This window comes from Astyanax mexicanus, chromosome 17, assembly GCF_023375975.1.
Source record: "Astyanax mexicanus isolate ESR-SI-001 chromosome 17, AstMex3_surface, whole genome shotgun sequence".
Taxonomy (NCBI): domain Eukaryota; kingdom Metazoa; phylum Chordata; class Actinopteri; order Characiformes; family Acestrorhamphidae; genus Astyanax; species Astyanax mexicanus.
Window position 1 is genome coordinate 12,094,963 of NC_064424.1, and position 19,151 is coordinate 12,114,113.

The 19,151-nt window shown below is 37.4% G+C and overlaps 1 protein-coding gene and 1 long non-coding RNA gene across 8 annotated transcripts in view; one reads left to right on the forward strand and one right to left on the reverse strand.

Annotated features, from left to right (window-relative positions):
* nrxn2a (neurexin 2a) overlaps window positions 1-19,151 on the forward strand; it is a 696,697-nt gene that overhangs the window by 313,439 nt on the left and 364,107 nt on the right. For 6 of the 7 annotated variants that reach the window (XM_049466698.1, XM_049466699.1, XM_049466697.1 and 3 more), the window contains 3 exons: window positions 707-1,090; window positions 11,387-11,590; window positions 15,870-15,896. In XM_049466698.1, the coding sequence (XP_049322655.1) occupies window positions 707-1,090; window positions 11,387-11,590; window positions 15,870-15,896 (615 nt within the window). The remainder of the gene's footprint in view (window positions 1-706; window positions 1,091-11,386; window positions 11,591-15,869; window positions 15,897-19,151) is intronic. The other variant, XM_049466695.1, reaches the window with a different exon arrangement.
* Window positions 9,982-10,879, reverse strand: LOC125782485 (uncharacterized). Its single transcript, XR_007425167.1, has 2 exons — window positions 10,602-10,879; window positions 9,982-10,099 (listed from the first exon to the last, which is right to left on the reverse strand). It is a non-coding gene; the product is annotated as an uncharacterized LOC125782485 (long non-coding RNA).

Genomic DNA, 19,151 nt, shown 5'->3' on the forward strand with positions numbered 1-19,151 from the left:
TGTTGAGTTTTTTTTTTCTTATACCTTTTTTATTTTATTTATTTTGTCTTTTTTTATGTTTATTTTATTTTATTTTATGTTTTACCTTTTAGCCTTTTTATTTATTTTATTCATTTCATCATTTTATTTATTTTTCTATTACTGTTTTTACTTTTGGCCCTTTATCTTTTTACTTCATTTATTTTGTTCCTTTAATTTGTATAGTTTTACTTTATTAGTATTATTATTTATTTTTGTTCCGTCATTTAATTTTTAATTAATTTTTGGTGTTATTTTAGTTCTGTGTTTTAGTCCACTCTCGCAGGTGAATGGTACCAGGAGCCAGAGGGAGAGATGTATCTTTTCTCATTCAATTTTTCTCATCAAATTTTTCTTATCAAGTTTTTCTCATCAAGGTTGCATTGCCCAAAAACAAGAAGCGTCATAAAATCACTGTTACTCATTGAAACTCAGTCCACTTAATCAATATAGCACAATTAAATCAATACAGCCAACTCACCTCAACATGAACTGAAATTTCATCTTAACTAAGGATTTTGTTTTTAAACTTTGACCGGATCATTTTAAATAATGTCAGATTTCTCTAGTATTTAATGTATGTTAACAATTAGCTTTTTGAATGAATTATTTCATGAAGAAGTGCAGTTAGGATTTACAGTTTATTTTTAATAAAATCTTAATTTAACATCTGCTTCTCTCCGTGCAGGTTCGGTCTCAGTAAACGGTCGCAGCATGCCCTTTTCCACCAACGAGGGCAGTGAAGTTCTGGACCTGGATGGGGATATGTACCTGGGAGGTCTGCCTGAGGAGAGCGAGGGTCTGCTGCTGCCCCCGGAGGTGTGGACGGCACCGCTGCGGCTGGGCTTCGTGGGCTGTGTGAGGGATCTGTTCGTGGACGGCCGCAGCAGGGACTTGCGGCGTCTGGCGGAGCTGCAGAGCGCAGTGGGGGTCAGCAGCTTCTGCACGCGGGAAACCCACCGGCGCTGCAGCGCTGAGCCGTGCGCACATGGAGGCCACTGCCGCGAGGGTTGGAACCGCCACATCTGCGACTGCTCTGGCACCGGCTTCCTCGGGCCCAACTGCGAAACTGGTAAGCAATCGACCAGACGGGGGTCTTTGAGATGATCTGCATGTTTTGCATGAATCTAGAAAAATGTGAACCTTTCAGTTTCATCCTTCAGTGAGTAAATAAGGCGTGATTTTACTTTCCTGCTGAAAAAATATCATTTACACATAACTTACACATTTATTTAATTCCTGTTTTGCTGTGAATGACAGTTTCTCATCAAGCCGATCCAGTATTGGGAGGCTGTGAACAAATGCACTAATACTCGCTCACACACTGCTGTGGATGTGAGAGCGAAGGAAAGAGAGAGACAGAGTGAAAGAGAGAGAGAGAAAGAGAGAAAGAGAGAGAGATCCATAATAATACCATTAACCTTTACTGTATCCAGTTTACAGTTGTGTTGAATGGGCTGTCTGTGGAGTGATGATGTACACTGTTGTACTTCATAGAAGAGTCATTAGAGGACAGCTCCTGTTTGTGCATTCTCACCAAAGAACTTCAGCGTCAGAAGCTTTCAAAGAAACAACTAAATAAGCCTGATGTTCTTGGAGTCCTGTGTACTGCTGATCAATTTAAAACACAGCTTTTTGGCCTTAATAAACAAAGAAAACACAATTTTCCTTCAACTGTTAAATAAAGGCAGGTAGACAAGGAAAGCAGACGCAAGTGCAGGTAAGGGCGAAACGAATAAATAATTTATTAAATAAATAACAAAGATAGACAAAGAAACAAGTAAACACGTAACACAGATAATAAACCAAAATAAACGAGGGAGACTAGAGAACATAAACAAACTAGAGATAATAATAATAAACAAACAGGGAATAACAACAAGGAACTAAACTCGATAAATAATAACTAACAAACAAACCGGGAGTAAATAAACAAAGAAGCAAACGAGGGACTAAATAAATACAAAACTAAACAAGGCAGGGATATATACAGGGAAGGAACAAGGAACTAAACACTAAGCAGGGAACTGGGGAAACGAGGAATGAAACAAGAAACTAGAAACATACACAAGAGATAAACTGAGGTGAACACGGAGCAACGACTAGGGCTATGAGACACGGAGAAACACAGAGAGACAAAACAACAGGGGTTAGTGCAAAGACCGACGGAGGAAAAGTGGCACAGGGGATCTATTTAACAAACAAGAAACACACTAGAATTGGAAACACCTGGGGAAGGGGCGGAGCTACAAATTGACACAGGTGGAAAAGTACTGAGACAGAACACAGGGGCACAGGTCACGTGGGACACACACAGAGACATGAGACAAGACCAGGACGTGACACAATGATATGACTATTGCACGTTAGGGGTGTGAATTTCACAATACAGGGGTTACGATTCATATTGTGATAATGTAGGCTAGCAGAAAACTGACATATAATAAAAACACAGCGTAAAAGAAAACTTACACTTTTATGCAACAACAAAAAAATATATATAACAACTGTCTAGTGGGTGGGGTTTAACAACAAACTAAACATAAACTAAATGAATTACTTCTGCCAAAGTTCTTTATATATAAACTAGTACTTAAAAATCAATATTGTGTTTTTAAATATCAACACAGTATTGGAAAACTAATTTCCCAATATTTAGAGTACAGAAAGGTACATTAAATATTTATTAATATATTAATATATTTAGGATGCAGTCATTCATTAAATTTTTAAAATTTAAATCTAAGTCACTATTAAAGAACCTGTTGAACTTAATCCAACACTTCAGTTTCGGAATCATTCAGTTTCTCTGATTTTGCTATTTATAGGTATATGTTTCAGTAAAATAAATATTGTTGTTTTATTCTATAAACTATGAACAACATTTCTCCCAAATTCTAAATAAAATGCACTAATATTGTCATTTAGAGCATTTATTTACAGAAAATGAGAAATGTCTAAAATAACAAAAAAAAAGATGCAGAGCTTTCAGACCTCAAATAATGCAAAGAAAACAAGTTCATATTATAAAGTTTTAAGAGTTCAGAAATTAATATTTAGGGGAATAACCCCTCATTTTTTATCACAGTTTTCATGCATCTTGGCATGTTCTCCTCCACCAGTCTTACACACTGCTTTTGGATAACTTTATGCCTTTACTCCTGGTGCAAAAAATCAAGCAGTTCAGCTTTGTTTGATGGCTTGTGATCATCCATCTTCCTCTTGATTATATTCCAGAGGTTTTTAAATTTGGTAAAATCAAAGAAACTCATCATTTTTATGTGGTCTCTTATTTTTAATTTTTTCAGAGCTGTATATAACTTTAATTTTATAGTTGTGTATTGGGTTTGACTAACGGAATTGAGTAACTTTATACAGCATTCACTTTTTTTATTATTTTTATTTTGTATTTGCAGTTAGTAATATGATTTTACTACATGTCTTAACTCCAATATTTGAAAGCTGTTTATCATTTTACAAACTGGGATTAAAAAAGCACTAAGCATTATGTATTATTACCCTTAACAAACAAAAAGCTAAGTACTAAAAAAATAAGTGTTCCGATGCTTTTCCTTGATGATGATGTTAAAGTGTTGAAAAAATGTATTAGATGATAGCAAGCATTAATGATATATTTTTATATACAGTCATAAACTCAACAACCTTTAAGAGGTTTGGGTAAATCAAAACACAAATGCTAGTTTTTGTGAGAGTGCACTGGTGCATTTACCCAAAAGTGCTCCACTTCTTCACAGCTGATGAAACGGGTGACAGGACTGCTTGGGGGGGGTTGTGGACGCAGCGGTGCAATTGAGCATGCACTCAGAGCTGCGTTCAAGTAATAAGCTATTTTTTTCATGAAACAGGAAATAAAAAGAGTGTGGAATAAATAAAAAGTTAAAACAGCAACTTTTTTTTCCTGTTTGGCTTAAAATGCTGTATGGTAAATGTATTCTAAATGTATTCAGAATATATTATGTTTTATGGATTGTCACTGAATACATTACTGAATACGTTCAACACAGTGAAATCAGTATTCGTCCTTTACTTCACTACTCTGTCTGCATATGATCAGTACCTACAGCTGTAATGCGAACTATATTGTCTGAAAGGCATAAGTCAGAAGTTAAAGAAAAAAAAAGGGTCACTTTGCATCAGGTTTGGTCATTACTTTTTGATGTTTTTGTACCAAGGTCTTAGACTCTATCTTAATTATCTAGTTGGGTCCATGGATGGTTCACTCTCACCATTAGAAATAGTCAGGTGGTGCAAAATTTAAAAATGATGAGTTTCTGGAATATAATCAAGAGGACGATGGATGATCACGAGCCATCAAACCAAGCTGAACTGCTTGAATTTTTGCACCAGGAGTAAAGGCATAAAGTTATCTAAAAGCAGTGTGTAAGACTTGTGGAGGAGAACATGCCAAGATGCAGAAAAACTGTGATTGAAAACCAGGGTTATTCCACCAAATATTGATTTCTGAACTCTTAAAACTTTATGAACATGAACTTGTTTTCTTTGCATTATTTGAGGTCTGAAAGCTCTGCATCTTTTTTGTTATTTCAGCCATTTCTCATTTTCTGCAAATAAATGCTCTAAATGACAATATTTTTATTTGGAATTTGAGAGAAATGTCTTCAGTAGTTTATAGAATAAAACAACCATGTTCATTTAACTCAAAATCAAAGAAACTGATTCAGAAACTGAAGTGGTCTCTTAATTTTTTCCTGTATATAGGCCACAAGTGAAAGTAATACAAAACACTTTTAAAGGGTTTTACAGGACACTCTCTTCTCTCTACTCTCTACTCCATTTAATAATTTTAGATCAGTGACAGGAATCAACCACAAATTCTGCAGGTTTGAACATAGACACAAAAACAACTGTAAAGAAACAAGCAATTTGTAAAACATGAAATGTTTGATTTGTATTCACTAAAATATTGATTTTAAAATGAAGTTTAGGAAAGCATCAAATTTGTCATTTTGATTCCTTATATTTTGACACTTATAGATATGCTTCAAAAATGTTTAATATTTTAGGGGGCCCCAAATAGTCCAGCAGACTAATGTGCTATCACTATGATCAGGAGATTGCTGGTTTCGAGTCCTGGTCATGCAGCTTGCCATCAGCTGCCAGCCCTCTGAGACATCACAATTGGCCTTGCTCTCTTTTGGTGGGTAGATGATGCTCTCTCCCCACATCACTCCAAAGGGTGATGTCGATCAGCACAAGGCGTCTTTTTTCACATTTTAGGAGAACTGTGATAAAAATAAAACACAGTATAATTTTTATAAGATTATATAACAATATATGATTTATAATATTATAAAATTTATATGTATTTTCCCACAAATCTTGACGAGAAGCAAAAAAATAATAATAATTGTACAGGGAAACTTGTTTTCATACTGTGCAGATGGCAATAAACGTTTTTAAACTTTAAACTTGAACAAGTAAGTTCATAAAACCAATACAGTGTTTTTAAACGTTTTCATCACAATATTGGAAAACGAGCTTTCGCAATTATGTAATACAGTACCAGTAAATACTGAAGTGATCCAGACTATGAAGGAACACATAAGGAATCATGTAGTACAATATAAAGTCTTAAACAAACCATTTAGATGCTCTTATCTGTGGTGCTGTTATCCTGTTCAAAAGAGGCAACTCTTGCTCTTTCTTTCCTGGGGTGTTCCTGATGAGTTCCAGTTTCAACATATCATTTTTCAATGTTCTTTGCGACTTTACTTTTTGAGTATACTTTTAAAGCTCTTGCAGTTCATGGAATGTTCAGATTGACTGAGTTTCATTTCTTAAAGTTCTTAGTTGAGTAGTTTCTGCCGTACTATAAATTAGAACATTACTCAAATAGGTCTATTCACTGTATACCTGTAACTCTACCTCTTCACAAACTTTACTTTAGTTGATGCTCTCAAACACATATAAAGTAATTAACTCTTGATGAGTTCAGCACAGCTGTTAACTGAAAGCTGATCATTCCAGGTGACTCTACCTCATAAAACTGATTGAAAAAAAAAAAATCCAGCCAAACTGTTCAAAGCTGTCATCTACGCAAGAGGAGCTTATTTTAAAGAATTTAACATTTTTTCAATGTTTGGATGACTTTAGTGTTAATTTACCATTAATTATTAAGTATCCCCAAAACAGCAAGTTTACAGGAGAGAGAAAAAAAACCTTCTAAACCTTTAAAGTAAAAAGAGTTCATTTTAGGTCATTTTGAAGTAGTTTTATTGGTCCGTTCATCAAAATATTTGGGCGTAATATAAGGGACAGTTTGTCTGTTCAAATTATGTAGTAAACTAAAAATTGCCAAAAATGGAGATATTTGTTTTTTCATTGGACAGCACTGATTTATGCTTATTCAATACATATGGACAAATTGTGGAAATAAACATAAAAAAAGCATTAGAATTAGAGTAGAAACCTTGTCGAAGCAAAAGCAACATGCCTCTAGGCAGTATAATTTTTTTTTTTTTTATTTATCTGATAAAATCATCAGTGATGTAGACCTATACTAAACATAAGCATATTATAGGCTTGTAAAAATGTAAAAATGCTATGTTAATAGATGATATCTTGAAACGCCTGGAGTCTAACTCTCAGAAGTGACAGGCTGTGTCGGATAAAACTAATATATTGAAGGCTATTAAAGGCAATATCAATATGTAATGAAAGCCCAGGCTGCGGTGATGCTGCTGCGCTTGTGCTTAAGGTAAGATGAGCGTGCGGACCGCTGTCGGAGACGGGGGGAGATTTGGGGCATCATAAAGCCCCGCTGTCTGTGATCCGAGCAGAAATGAGTAATGCCACGCTGCTCTGCTGTTTGTGGCGTGTTGGTGAATCACACTGGCTCACGGTAATGGAATCCTATTCACAGTGACTCAAATTCACAGATCGCTTTGTTCGTTTTTTTACTTATTTATTTATTTACGTTTTTAATGCTGAGGCATTTCTAACTCACTTCTGCCCTCTGGTGTCTCTAGCAGGGAGCTGAGAGTGAGAGCTGTGAGTCTTTGACTCATCACTCCAGTGTCCACTATTAAGATGTGAGACAAGATAACTGCTATTCACAATGACCACAATAGGATTATATCTAGTTCAGAAGAAATATAAGCGAGATATCTGCAAACGAGGGGCTAGCTCGGATGCTGTTACACTGTGGGATTATGTGATTGTGCATAAGAATGTGATTTGATGAAAAGGAGCCAAGTAACCCAGTTCTTGTTTGAAAGAATTATTGACAAGCATTTTAATTCCCCAGAACATTCTCCCTTTCTAATAATTATATCCTTTCAAACAGCTTCATGTAGTTACTTCTTAAATCCTTATTGGCTGCTGTAGCTCATTTACTGGTGCTGCTGTAAAAGCGGCAGCTCTGTGTATGAACATAGACTACTGTATTAAAAATGCAATTGTGAGTGTATTGGTATATATGTATATTTATTTGTGGTGATGCTAATTTTATGTAGGTTTAAAGGTTTTGTCTCTCAGTTGTGTTCATTCTACTTCTGTAAAAAAACACTATGTAGAATGTTACCATATTTGTTGCACTACACGGCGCATTTAAAATCCTTTAATTTTCCAAAAAATCGAGTCGTAACAGTGCACCCTATAATCTGGTGCATCTTATGCATAAATTTTACCAGTCAGGTTGTAAGAAGCAGTAAAATCGCCCCACTAAAGTAGAGTCTTTATCCAGGAGATTCAGTTTAGTTCTCCAGCTCCGAGAGCTGAAGCAGCTGGAGCAGTATTAGCATTAGCCGCTAACTGCTGCGCTAAGCACTAGCTTTTTCACCCTTCAGAGGTGAGTATATCTGTATTTGACTGTAGCCTATGCATTAACCATGTTGAAACAAGCTACATGGGACAAAGCGCTAGCTAATATCACCCTGGCTTCTTTATCAGAACACTCAAGGTTCCTCAGTGTAGTGCTGTTAGACAGTGTTTATGTTCCGCTAGCGCTGCGGTTAGCCGCTAATGCTAATGCTAATACTGCTGCGCCCAGCATTATTGGAAATCTGGAAGTAAACAGAAGCACTTTTCTCACCCAAATAAATAGGAGTTTTAGGAGAGAAATCTGTGTAGAATAACATCCAGCATTTTTTTTTTTTTTTTTTTTTTTAAGAATTACAGTTTTGTTTACCTGCTGGCGACACCCCTGTTTCTTACTACTTCTTACTTCTACCACATAAAATGTGGTAATCTTAAAATAACAGCTTCAGAATTATGGTGATGCTCCAATGACCTGCTATAGGAAAAAAAGTGTCTCTGTATTTGCTTAATTCTGAACTCAGCACTCTGTACTGCACTGTGTAACTCTTGTGAAGTTGGATTGAAATCTTCCTGAAGGATGTTTGCAGGCAAAGAAGCTTATTGTTAAACAAGCCTTTCTATTAATATTGGGTGGTTCTCCCAGAAGGATTTCTTAATATCCCTTAACCACCGCTAAATGAAAGCATTTCTTAGTTATTTTAGGATCTGGGCAAATGGCTACCTAAAATCGTTCCTATGGTTATGTAAATTGCTATGTGGAGTGGACATGCATTTTATTACATTTTAGTAAAAAAGAGGAGCATTTGCTGTTTTTATCATCTGAACTCTCCCAGTAATGTAAATTAAGCAGATTTAAGGTCTAAATTATCTGTTTTTGATTTTGGACAATTTATTTATACAATATATCATCAGAAATGTCATCTTTGTATGTTTATATATTGTTTTTCATTAATAACTGAAATGTGTTCCTTTGACTTAATGAAACATAGTAGTCCTGCTTAATTTTTTTTATAAACATTTCCTAACCTTAGCAAAAAATGCTTTTATTGTGGTAATTTCTGCCTCTGCAGTGCCCTCTCAGGTTTAACTGTGCTATAGGTGAGTATGATGAGCCCATGTACTTGTATAATTGCAGCTCAGCCAATCAGCTCTCCCACCTGCCCCACCTCTAAACCCATACATCACCTTAGCCTTTTTCAAGTTTGAGCTGAGGGTGGAATCTGCTAAAATCATTAGGTTTTAGTGCCCTTTAAAGGAGAAATCCGGTGTATTGGTTGAATAGTCCACCTTTACTCAACCACAAGATTTTGAAATACAGAACTTTTAGCTTCCCTTTAGCTTCCTACAGGCTTAAAATGCTAGAGATAGGGGCATAGTGTTGCCCATGCAACAATTTAGTTCATTTATGCGGTTTCACAGAATTAATTTTGCAATCTGTTCTCCTATCCTGGCTATTAGTTGGTGCTTCTCAGTTGATTTATCATGAGTTAAATTCAAGATTCCGGCACCAAGAGAACTACCTGAAGATATTAGCTGCGGTCCAATCTGAAGGGAGCTGCCTAGGTAGTCATTGCCTTCAAAGGCAGCTCCCTCGTTCGGCAGCATTTTCACCCATAAGGGATCTTATAAGGCAGCGCGTTCGGGACACGCTCTGGAGTCAGCATACGTCATCACGTCTAGCGCGCTGTGCCCGTGAGCTGTTTATAAATAACTAAAGTTAATGATCACTTACCTCGGGATAAATCAGTGGCAAAATGCAGCGGCAGCTATTTCTCTTTTACTCATCCAAATATTACATATATTTAAATATTCATGATTTACTTTAATTCTACACTTTTCCTCACTTAATTCTCAGAGTATGGTCAGTTTTATTTATGTATTTAATTTATTTTTGATTAGATGCTTCATAGAAATGCATGAGTAATGAATATAAATATTTAATATAAATATTTTGTATGAGCCATCAGAGCTAAATTATCAAACTAAGCTACGTTTCACACAATAGTACATTCATACACAGTCAGCTAATTTATCTTTACCTTTTAGTTGCATAAAACACATGATTCATAAACTTTTTATTTATTTATTTACCCATACCCACTAGTTGAGATGTGATACTACAATAAGCATAGTGACAATAAAAACACAGCGAGCAAAAATAAGAATGTTAAGAGAGAAAACTTTATTACATTCAAAGAAAAAAATATATATTCATAAAGGGAGCTAACGCTGCCTCCAGCCGGTCTGACCAGCGTTCACCTTCCCCGGCCCACGTTCATCCCTGTGGAAAAAATAAATCTGAATTAGTAACAGTGGTTTATGGAGAACACGCTCATAATTCCACTATTTACACAATTAATCACTCAGTTACAGGTAAATCTAGTTATTCCCTCTAACAATTAAACTATTTACACATTAAATCACTAAATTACAGGTTATTCTACACGTTTACACTATTTACACAGTAAATCACTTAGTTATACGTAACAGTGACTTATAACAGTTAAAACTTTTTATACTGGACGGCCAGGGTATCTTTGTTTCCTAGCGGGGGTTTCCTCAGCGCTGCAGCCGCGTTTGGTACTCTGTAAGTCGGCTAGATGCGTGTTAGCTTACCCGGTAAATTAGCGCGATAAGCTAACGGTAGCTTCCGCCGGTCAGGTCTTACATTAAATGAAGTACAGGCGAAAACAACGATGGAAAACAACTTAAAACAGTCTAAAATATGCTAGTTTGATAAACCCACGCAGCGGTGAGTGGAAATACATCAGGCAATTACTTACATTTGTACAGAAACTCCGTGGCAGGCCGGCTCCGTCCGCCATGTTTTTAAATCTGAGCGCTGGAACTCTGAGCTGGTGAAATGCATCATGGGATTGCCTTCGCCGTGAAGGATACATCTCACGCTGCCTTCAGAATTGGGGTAAAATAAGGCAGCTGCCCAGGTAGGCAGCACATGCTACCTTCCGAATGGGACAGTCCTTTTCTCGGGAGCACGCCTATGCTGCCTGCAAATGCTGCCTAGTTGGGCAGCTCCCTTCAGATTGGACCGCAGCTATTGTGTGTATAAAAAGTGTTTTTAATAAACTATCTGTGCACTTTAAAATGTATTAGTGTCTTGTTTTAAAATGTCAGGACCCTCAGAATTCTACCAATGAAATTTGGAACAACTTTGAGTTTGTTGATGGTGTAATTGTTAATAGTAATTTCCTTGCATGGACAACTGTATGCCCCTATCACTAGCATTGTAACTTTTGAGAGCATCGGCTAAAAGTGCTGTACTTTGGAGTGCTGAAGGTAAATGGAGGTGGACTACTTGACAAATGTCCATTTCACACTGAAGTTATCCTTTAGCACAGGTCTGTTTGGGGGTAGACAAACTTGTCCTTGGTGCTTCTTTGCTTTTTTTTTTTTTTTACTCTAAAATGGAACAAAACTAATAGAACTTATTGAATAGAACTTTTTGTAACATTTTTGAAAGCTTCCAGCTGGTCTATAGATAGATATAATAAATAAATTGAATCTAAACTTCTCTCTCTTCTGCTCCTCCTCCTCTTTCCTCTCTCAGAGTCGACGGTGCTGAGCTATGACGGCAGCATGTTCCTGAAGGTGCTCATGCCCCGTGCCCAGCACACGGAGGCGGAGGACGTCTCGCTGCGCTTCATGTCCCAGAGGGCCTATGGCCTGCTCATGGCCACCACCTCCTCAGAGTCAGCTGACACCCTGCGCCTGGAGCTAGACGGGGGAAGAGTTAAACTTACCGTCAACCTAGGTAACCTTTGACCTACTGCTGGGCTCTGTGTGATCTCTGAGCGCTGCTGTCCTGGGCAGTGACAGTGCTGAGACACGAGTCAGTAGAGGTCACTGTTCACTAATGAATGGTGACCAACGGGAAACGGGCTCCTCTGGGCTTCCAGAATTCATTCCATCCTCTAAACATCTCTTCTCTTCTCTTCTCTTCTCTTCTCTTCTCTTCTCTTCTCTTCTCTTCTCTTCTCTTGTTCTTTTCTTCTCCTCTCTTCTTTTCTCTTCTCTTTTCTTCTCTTCTCTTGTTCTTCTCTTCTCCTCTCTTCTCTTGTTATTCTCTTCTCTTGTTCTTTTCTTCTCTTCTCTTCTCCTCTTTTCTTTTCTCTTGTCTTGTCTTGTCTGCTCTTTTCTTCTCCTCTTTTCTCTTCATTTCTCTTCTCTTTTCTGCTTTTCTCTGAATTTTACTTTTAGAACCTACTCTGCACACATCATCAGCTCTTCTTTTCTTCTGTACTGTTCTCTTCTCTTTTCTTATTTTCTCTCCTCCTCTTTTCTTTTCTCTTCACTTCTCTTCTCTTCCCTTTTCTTTTCCTCTTTTCTTTTCTCTTCTCTTCTCTTTTCTTCTCCTCTTTTCTCTTCTCTATATAGTCTCTTCTCTATAAATTCTCTTCTCTTCTCTATATAGTCTCTTCTCTTCTCTTCTCTATATAGTCTCTTCTCTATATATTCTCTTCTCTCCTCTCCTCTCCTCTCCTCTCTTCTCTCCATCTTTGCAGCCTTCAATGGCTATCATGTCTGCAGCTCTGGAGCAGACAGCCAGAGAGACCAGCAGCTCACTTTAGGATTTAGAGTACTGGATAATAAGACTTTGAACTGTAAAATCCAGTGGTGTTATTCTAAGCTCCTCATTGTCCCCAGAGCTGTGGCTGGTGCTCGGCCCGCAGTCTGCGGCTGTGTATACGCTGCGGAGTGTACGGGGCTGTAGTTCAGCAGAGCCTTCGCATCCGCTCTGCTGTAAAAGCACAGGGAGAATGACCACATTTTCATGCACATTCCAGTCTTACGTAAATAGAATTCTGCTTCCGAATGTCGCTTTAATAGACATCTTATTCTCAGTGGCGTATCCCAGTTAAGCTCTTATTACGCTTTTGAGAAACTGGAATAGAATAGATTGCATATGCCTCTAATAGCACGGAAATGGAAAGCATGAAAACATCTTAGAACATTGGACGCGGTTCGAGTAGACGCACGTATTTTAGAAGTGCGATGGGGATTGAAATGTAAGCGGCGTACATTCGTCAGCCCGCGGCTGCAAAAATTGAGGTGCCCCAATTAGTGGCTTTATTCTTCATTTCTTATAGACTTGCCACTCTTGTCTGCCCGCCAACGTGGTGATTAGAAAGATTGTTTGGGAGGAAAAAAAGAATATTGCATTAGTGCTGAAGGAAAACTTGGAAGCTGAGTGTAATATTTTTCACACTTCTTTAATTTTCCTGCCTTCCAAATAATGGGGGAAGCATGCAATCATGTTCACTGCATTTCTGCTAATCAGTAGAGGCTGCAGATAATCATGTACATGGTATTTCTAATAACTTACAGTACAGAATAATCATAAGGCATATTTATAAAAGGATCTAATTCAGAGACAGAATCATTCAGTCAATAATTTATATTGTAATATAGTAACATGGTGGCATGAGAATGTGGTCAGTGCAGCTGCTCAGTGATGCTGGTCCCTGGCTGTCTGTGCTCACTCTTCTGTAGCGGTTGACAACTGGAGAGCTCACCAACAGCCAGAAGTGCTTTCACTATTTAGATAAATCAACACCATTATTATTTATTACTTCCCAAAATGACCAAATAACAAAGCAACAGAAAGCCACTTCAGAGCCTATTTGCTCCCATTCTATTTCTGTGGGGTGTGTGACGGCCCCTAGCTCTGTCTAATGAGTTCAATTCAATTCTTACTTATTTTAATTCCGTTCTCTTTAGTTTTTTTTTTTCTTTTCCACTTGCCGGCATTAGCTCACTTCCTGCCCTCAGGTGTTTTCAGCAGCCTGTTTAAAGAGAGTGCGCTTTATGAATGAGCAGAACCGCGGCTCTGTTTCTCAGGCTACTAAACACAATAGAGTAAATTGTTTCCATTGAATTTCCTGCTGCAAGAAAGCCGCCCAATATTCCTCAGTGTATCTCAGTGCGTCTGAGAACGAGAGGGAGATTGCTTAGTTAATTCACTGCTGTTGCGCTCGGCTGTTGGTGCAGACTGCCCTTTCCTTCCCCTTTATTGACTCCATCCACTCCACAAGACTCAGAAAGGGCAGTGTGATTTCCTCTTTGTGTACGTTCTGCAGATTATAAGGGTCTGGATGTGTCAAGCTATTCTAAAAGAAACTGTTTATGTACGATTATTTTCATATTTGTTAGTATTAGATTAGAAATATGGGTCTGAGACATTGATTATAGACTTTTTAGTTCTTTGTTAATCGATTAAGTGCCTCATAGTTACATGAATCTGAGTTTGAATAGAATTTATTTAACTCAGAATCCTAGAGAAGTTTCACTTTACATACTTGACTAAATGTATGGGAAAGGGACCAGAATCAGGTTTTTACCCTTATAAAGTTTCAAGTTACATTAGAACCCTGTAGAATTGTAGAATAAAGTAACACTTTATTTGGATGGTGCACTTAAACTGGGTGCAGCAGTATTAGCATTAGTGCTAACTGCAGTGCTATGCAGGGCGCTATAAGCTAGTGGTTTACCCACGTAGCTTGTTTTAACACAATAAACATACAAATTACAATCCAATATACTCACCCTCTGAATGGTGAAAGAGCTAGCACTGCGGTTAGCAGCTAATGCTAATGCTAATACAAGTCGCACCAGATTATAAGGCACACTGACGATTTTAAGGAAAATTTAAGTATTTTAAGTGTGCCTTATAGTCAGAAAATATATGGTAAACCTGCATAGTGATTAACATAAAATGCTGTTTGTTTATTTAATTGAGAATAACACAATATACTATCGAACAAGGGCTCTGAGTGGTCCAGCGGGCTAAGCGCTGCCACTATGATCAGGAGATTGCTGATTTGAGTCCCGGTCATACAGCTTGCCGTCAGCTACCGGATCCCTGACAGAGCACAATTGGCCTTGCTCTCTCTCCCTACATCACTACAAAAGGTGATGTCGATTAGCACAAGGCATCTGTGAGCTGATGTATAGGAACCGAGTCGCTGAACATTCCTCTGAGTGCGCTCGATACTTGATGGTACTTCAGCAGAAGTTCTTAAAGAGGCGGTGGCTGACTTCACATGTATCAGAGGAGGCATGTGCTAGTCTTCACCCTCCTGGTGTGTAGGGGCATCACTAGTGATAGGTGAAGTCCCAATGTGTGGGTTGGGTAATTGACCTTTTAAATTGGACAGAAAATGGGATAAAAATGTCCATCCAGATAAATACCTCAAGTGATAATCTAAATAATTATAAAATAACAGTTTTTAGCATTAGAATTAAAGACTTTATATGTTATGAACATAGAGTTTTAAGCATTGGGTTAAAAAATACACATTAGTTCTGTTCAGCCCTGAATATGCTTCCACTGCTGATAGCAGTCAAAATAATAAAAATATTATACAGAACCTGTTTTTCTTACTGTGCAGCAGTGAGGATTGGCTGAGCACTGCAGGGGTTCCCTACAGGTTGTACGAGAACACTGATGAAGTGAAGCATGAAAATAATTGAATTGTGAATCGTATCTTGCAGTGTTGTGCCACAGAATACAAAACGGCATGAGGGATAACATATTAAATAAATATATATATAGTTTTGTTAGATGGAATGTCCCTTTAAGCTCTGCAGAAACACAAATAATAATAATAATAATAATAATAATAAGAATAATAATAATAATAATAATAAGAAGAAGAAGAAGAAGAAGAAGAAGAAGAAGAAGAAGAATAAGAAGAATAAAAATAAGAATAATATCAATACAGTTGGTTTATTTAGAATTATCTTTATGCATTCAGTGAGAATCTTGATACATTAGACCCATTTTTTATTTTAATAAAAGGAGGATGAACTGGCCTTTCTGAGCTCTTGTGTGTGTGTGGATGGGGAAGTGTGTGAAAGGGGCAGGTTTGACTCTCAGCTTGTCCCCGGATGGTGTGCTTCATGCGATGCTGTTTGATTGTCTGCAGATTATACCTTGAAGGATGTGCTTTATTTAAAAAAAAAAAAAAAAACTTTTAATTTCTTTTTTCTTTTTTTTTTAATCTCACCATCTCACTCTCTCTCTCCACCAGATTGTATCGGGATAGACTGTAATCTTAGTAAGTGCTTCCTTTATTCATACACAAAATGTTCCTTCCTAAAATACTGTCTGTGCTATTGAATCCAAAGCCATTCTGTTTCAGGTCACTCCCTTCTTACCTTCTGCCCCTTTAATCGTCTCTCTTTCTCTCTGCTTTCTCTCTTTTCGCTCTGTCACTTTCTTCACTGGTAACCTTGATTCCCATGAGACTGTGTTCTCCCTCTCCGCACCCCTTTACCTCCCTCCTCTCTCTCCCTCTCCTCTGACTCTCAAACTCTATCGCTTTTGTTCCGCAAAACACCCCAAATTGCTGCAGTGTTTCAAATTAAGCATAACCGCCCATTTAACGCTTCTTTTTATAGCCGCCTCTCTGTGAGTTCCTCGCAGCTTTCTCCAGCACTGAGTTGGTATAAGATCCCCTGAGTCTGAGCTCAGTGCGGAGGAGAGCTGTACTACAGAGGCTGAATCTGACTCTAGAGTTCTGCTTTAGGCGTGTGTTAAAATAAAGCTACTGTGTGTGTGTGTGTGTGTGTGTGTATAATAATTGTATGTTAGAAAAGAAGGCATGATTGTGTACTTGTACTTGTGTAGCTGTTAAAAGGTAAGTAGAGCAAGTTTTATTTGTGTGTGTGTGTGTGTGTGTGTGTGTGTGGGTGTGGGTGGGTTGTATGGTTGTTGGGTATACTGCAGTATGAAATTGTATGTAATCATACTATGTACATGTGCTGAACCTTAATATCGGACAAAAATGACTAAAACTGAAAATCCTACCAGTTTGTTTCTATTTTAACCCTCTATAGCATGATTTTCATACTTTTCGAGAGCGAAGGGTCCATCTTAATATATTCAAAAAGTCAAAAAATAAGAACCACTGCTTGCCATGATTGTCTTGTTATGAACTGCCCTGTAGTGTTGCCCTGAAGAAGAAAAAAATAGTTTTAGTAAGAAAATACAAAAAACAATAAAAAACAATAGACAGAATAATAATAATAAACACATTGAAAGGCCCACACAGTAATCAAAAAAGTCCACCATGTCATAGAAGGTTAACATACTAGGACTGTGTATTGGCAAGAATACCTATACAATACAGATCATGATACAGGGCTTAAGATTCAATATATCAGAATATATAAAAATAAGAGAGCACTTAAAAAAGACAAGTTTTTATTTTTTATTTTACCAAATTGAAAACCTCTGGAATGTAAGCAAGAGGAAGATTGATGATCACAAGTCATTAAACCAAGCTGGACTGGCATAAAGTTACCCAAAAGCAGTGTGTAAGACTGGTGGAGGAGAACAAAATAAAAAAAAAATATGAATATGAACCTGTTTTCTTTGCTTTATTTGAGGTCTGAAAGCTCTACATCTTTTTTTTCATTTCAGCCATTTCAGATTTTCTGCAAATAAATGCTCTAAATTACAATATTTTGCGAGAAATGTTGTCCATTTTACTTTCCATTTAGAAACTAAAGTGTCCATTTATTTTTTTCCAGAGCTGTATATGTAAAAACTGTCATAATATAAGAAACACACACTGTCATATTTACATCTAAAAGATATACATGAAGAAATATCTGAAGAAAATACATGGTCAATAAGTACATCTGTTCAGGTTATAATTGGAAGTACATTTTTTTTTTATCATTATGACATTTAACTGAACTCTACTCTTTCGTCATCCATGAGGTTAAGGATAGTAATGATAGTAGTTCCAATGGTTGATTTCTCTAAATCAAACACATTTTTACTGGTCCCTGATCAGATCATGGCAGAGGTCTGCACCTGACCCTCCTACACTTAATAAGCTAAGTGTATGTTCATACTTGCAGTACATACATACATGCATTCATACATACATACATACCTACATACGTACATACCTACAGTTCCACTGAAGTTCCCTAGGTCTGGACCCAGCAAGATAATGATCCATTGCTACAGTTTATTTTTCTCCTGGTTTTCTTTGCCTTCATATTGACGTACTGTATTTTAAATTGAACTCATGTATGACACAAGGCTGAAAGTAGAACTCTGCACGAGGTGGGCGTGTCCGCGGGTCCTGCATGATCCACACAAAAGCTAGCATGTGGGACTTAATTTGCAGCACAGCAGTCGTAGCGGGCAAACATCCAGCAGTTTGTAGGCAGAAGAGGGTGGGTAATATCTCTCACTGGGAGAAGCAGAGCTCGGGCGCATAGATTACTGCCTGGAGTAAATATACAGTGAGAGAACTGCAGAAAATACGCTTCAAATATAACCATGGACTTTTACAGCATATTTACATGAGGGTGTTTGAATCAGAGCCAAGCTTAATGTGATTGTTACATTGTATTAATTTGGTCCGGTTAGTTAGTATTGATTAGTGTAGTGATTGCACTAAAGAACAAATTTGAATTAAATTGATTTAATTGGAATTACCGTATTTTTCGCACTATAAGACGCACTTAAAATCCTTTAATTTTCCCCAAAATCAACAGTGTGCCTTATAATCCAGTGCACCATATGTCTAAATTCTACCAGTCAGGTATTAAGGAGCATTAAAAAGAAGCCACTCCACTGAAGTACAGTGTTAAAACAGGAAACAGGAGTTTCAGTTTAGTTCTTCAGCACTGAGACTCGAATCTGGAGCAGTATTAGCATTAGCCGCTAACTGCGCTAATCGCTAGTTCTTTCGCCATTCAATTCAGAGGTGAGTATTATCGGCTTGTAGCCTGCTGCTAACTCCGGCTAGCACTGCTAGAGTAGCCTTAGCATTAGATGAGCATATTGGACTGAAAGAAAACAAAAAAAGTTCATGTTCATAAAGACTATTCATTAAGAGCTCAGAAATCAATATTTGTTGGAATAACCCTGGTTTTTAATCACAGGTTTCATGCATCTTGGCATGTTCTCCTCCACCAGTATTACACACTGCTTTTGGATAACTTTATTACACTCCTGGTTCAAAAATTCAAGCAGTTCAGATTGGTTTGATGACAGCTTGTGTTCATCCATCTTCCTCTTGATTATATTCCAGAGGTGTTCAATTAAATCAAAGAAACTCATCATTTTAAGTGGTCTCTTATTTTATTTTTCCAGTTTTCCAGTTTCAGTTTAGTTCTTCAGCACTGAGACTCGAGACTGGAGTAGAATTAGCATTAGCTGCTAACTGTGCTAAGCGCTAGTTCTTTTGACATTCAATTCAGAGGTGAGTATTATCGGCTTGTAGCCTGCTGCTAACTCCGGCTGGCACTGCTAGAGTAGCATTAGCATTAGGTGGGCATATTGGACT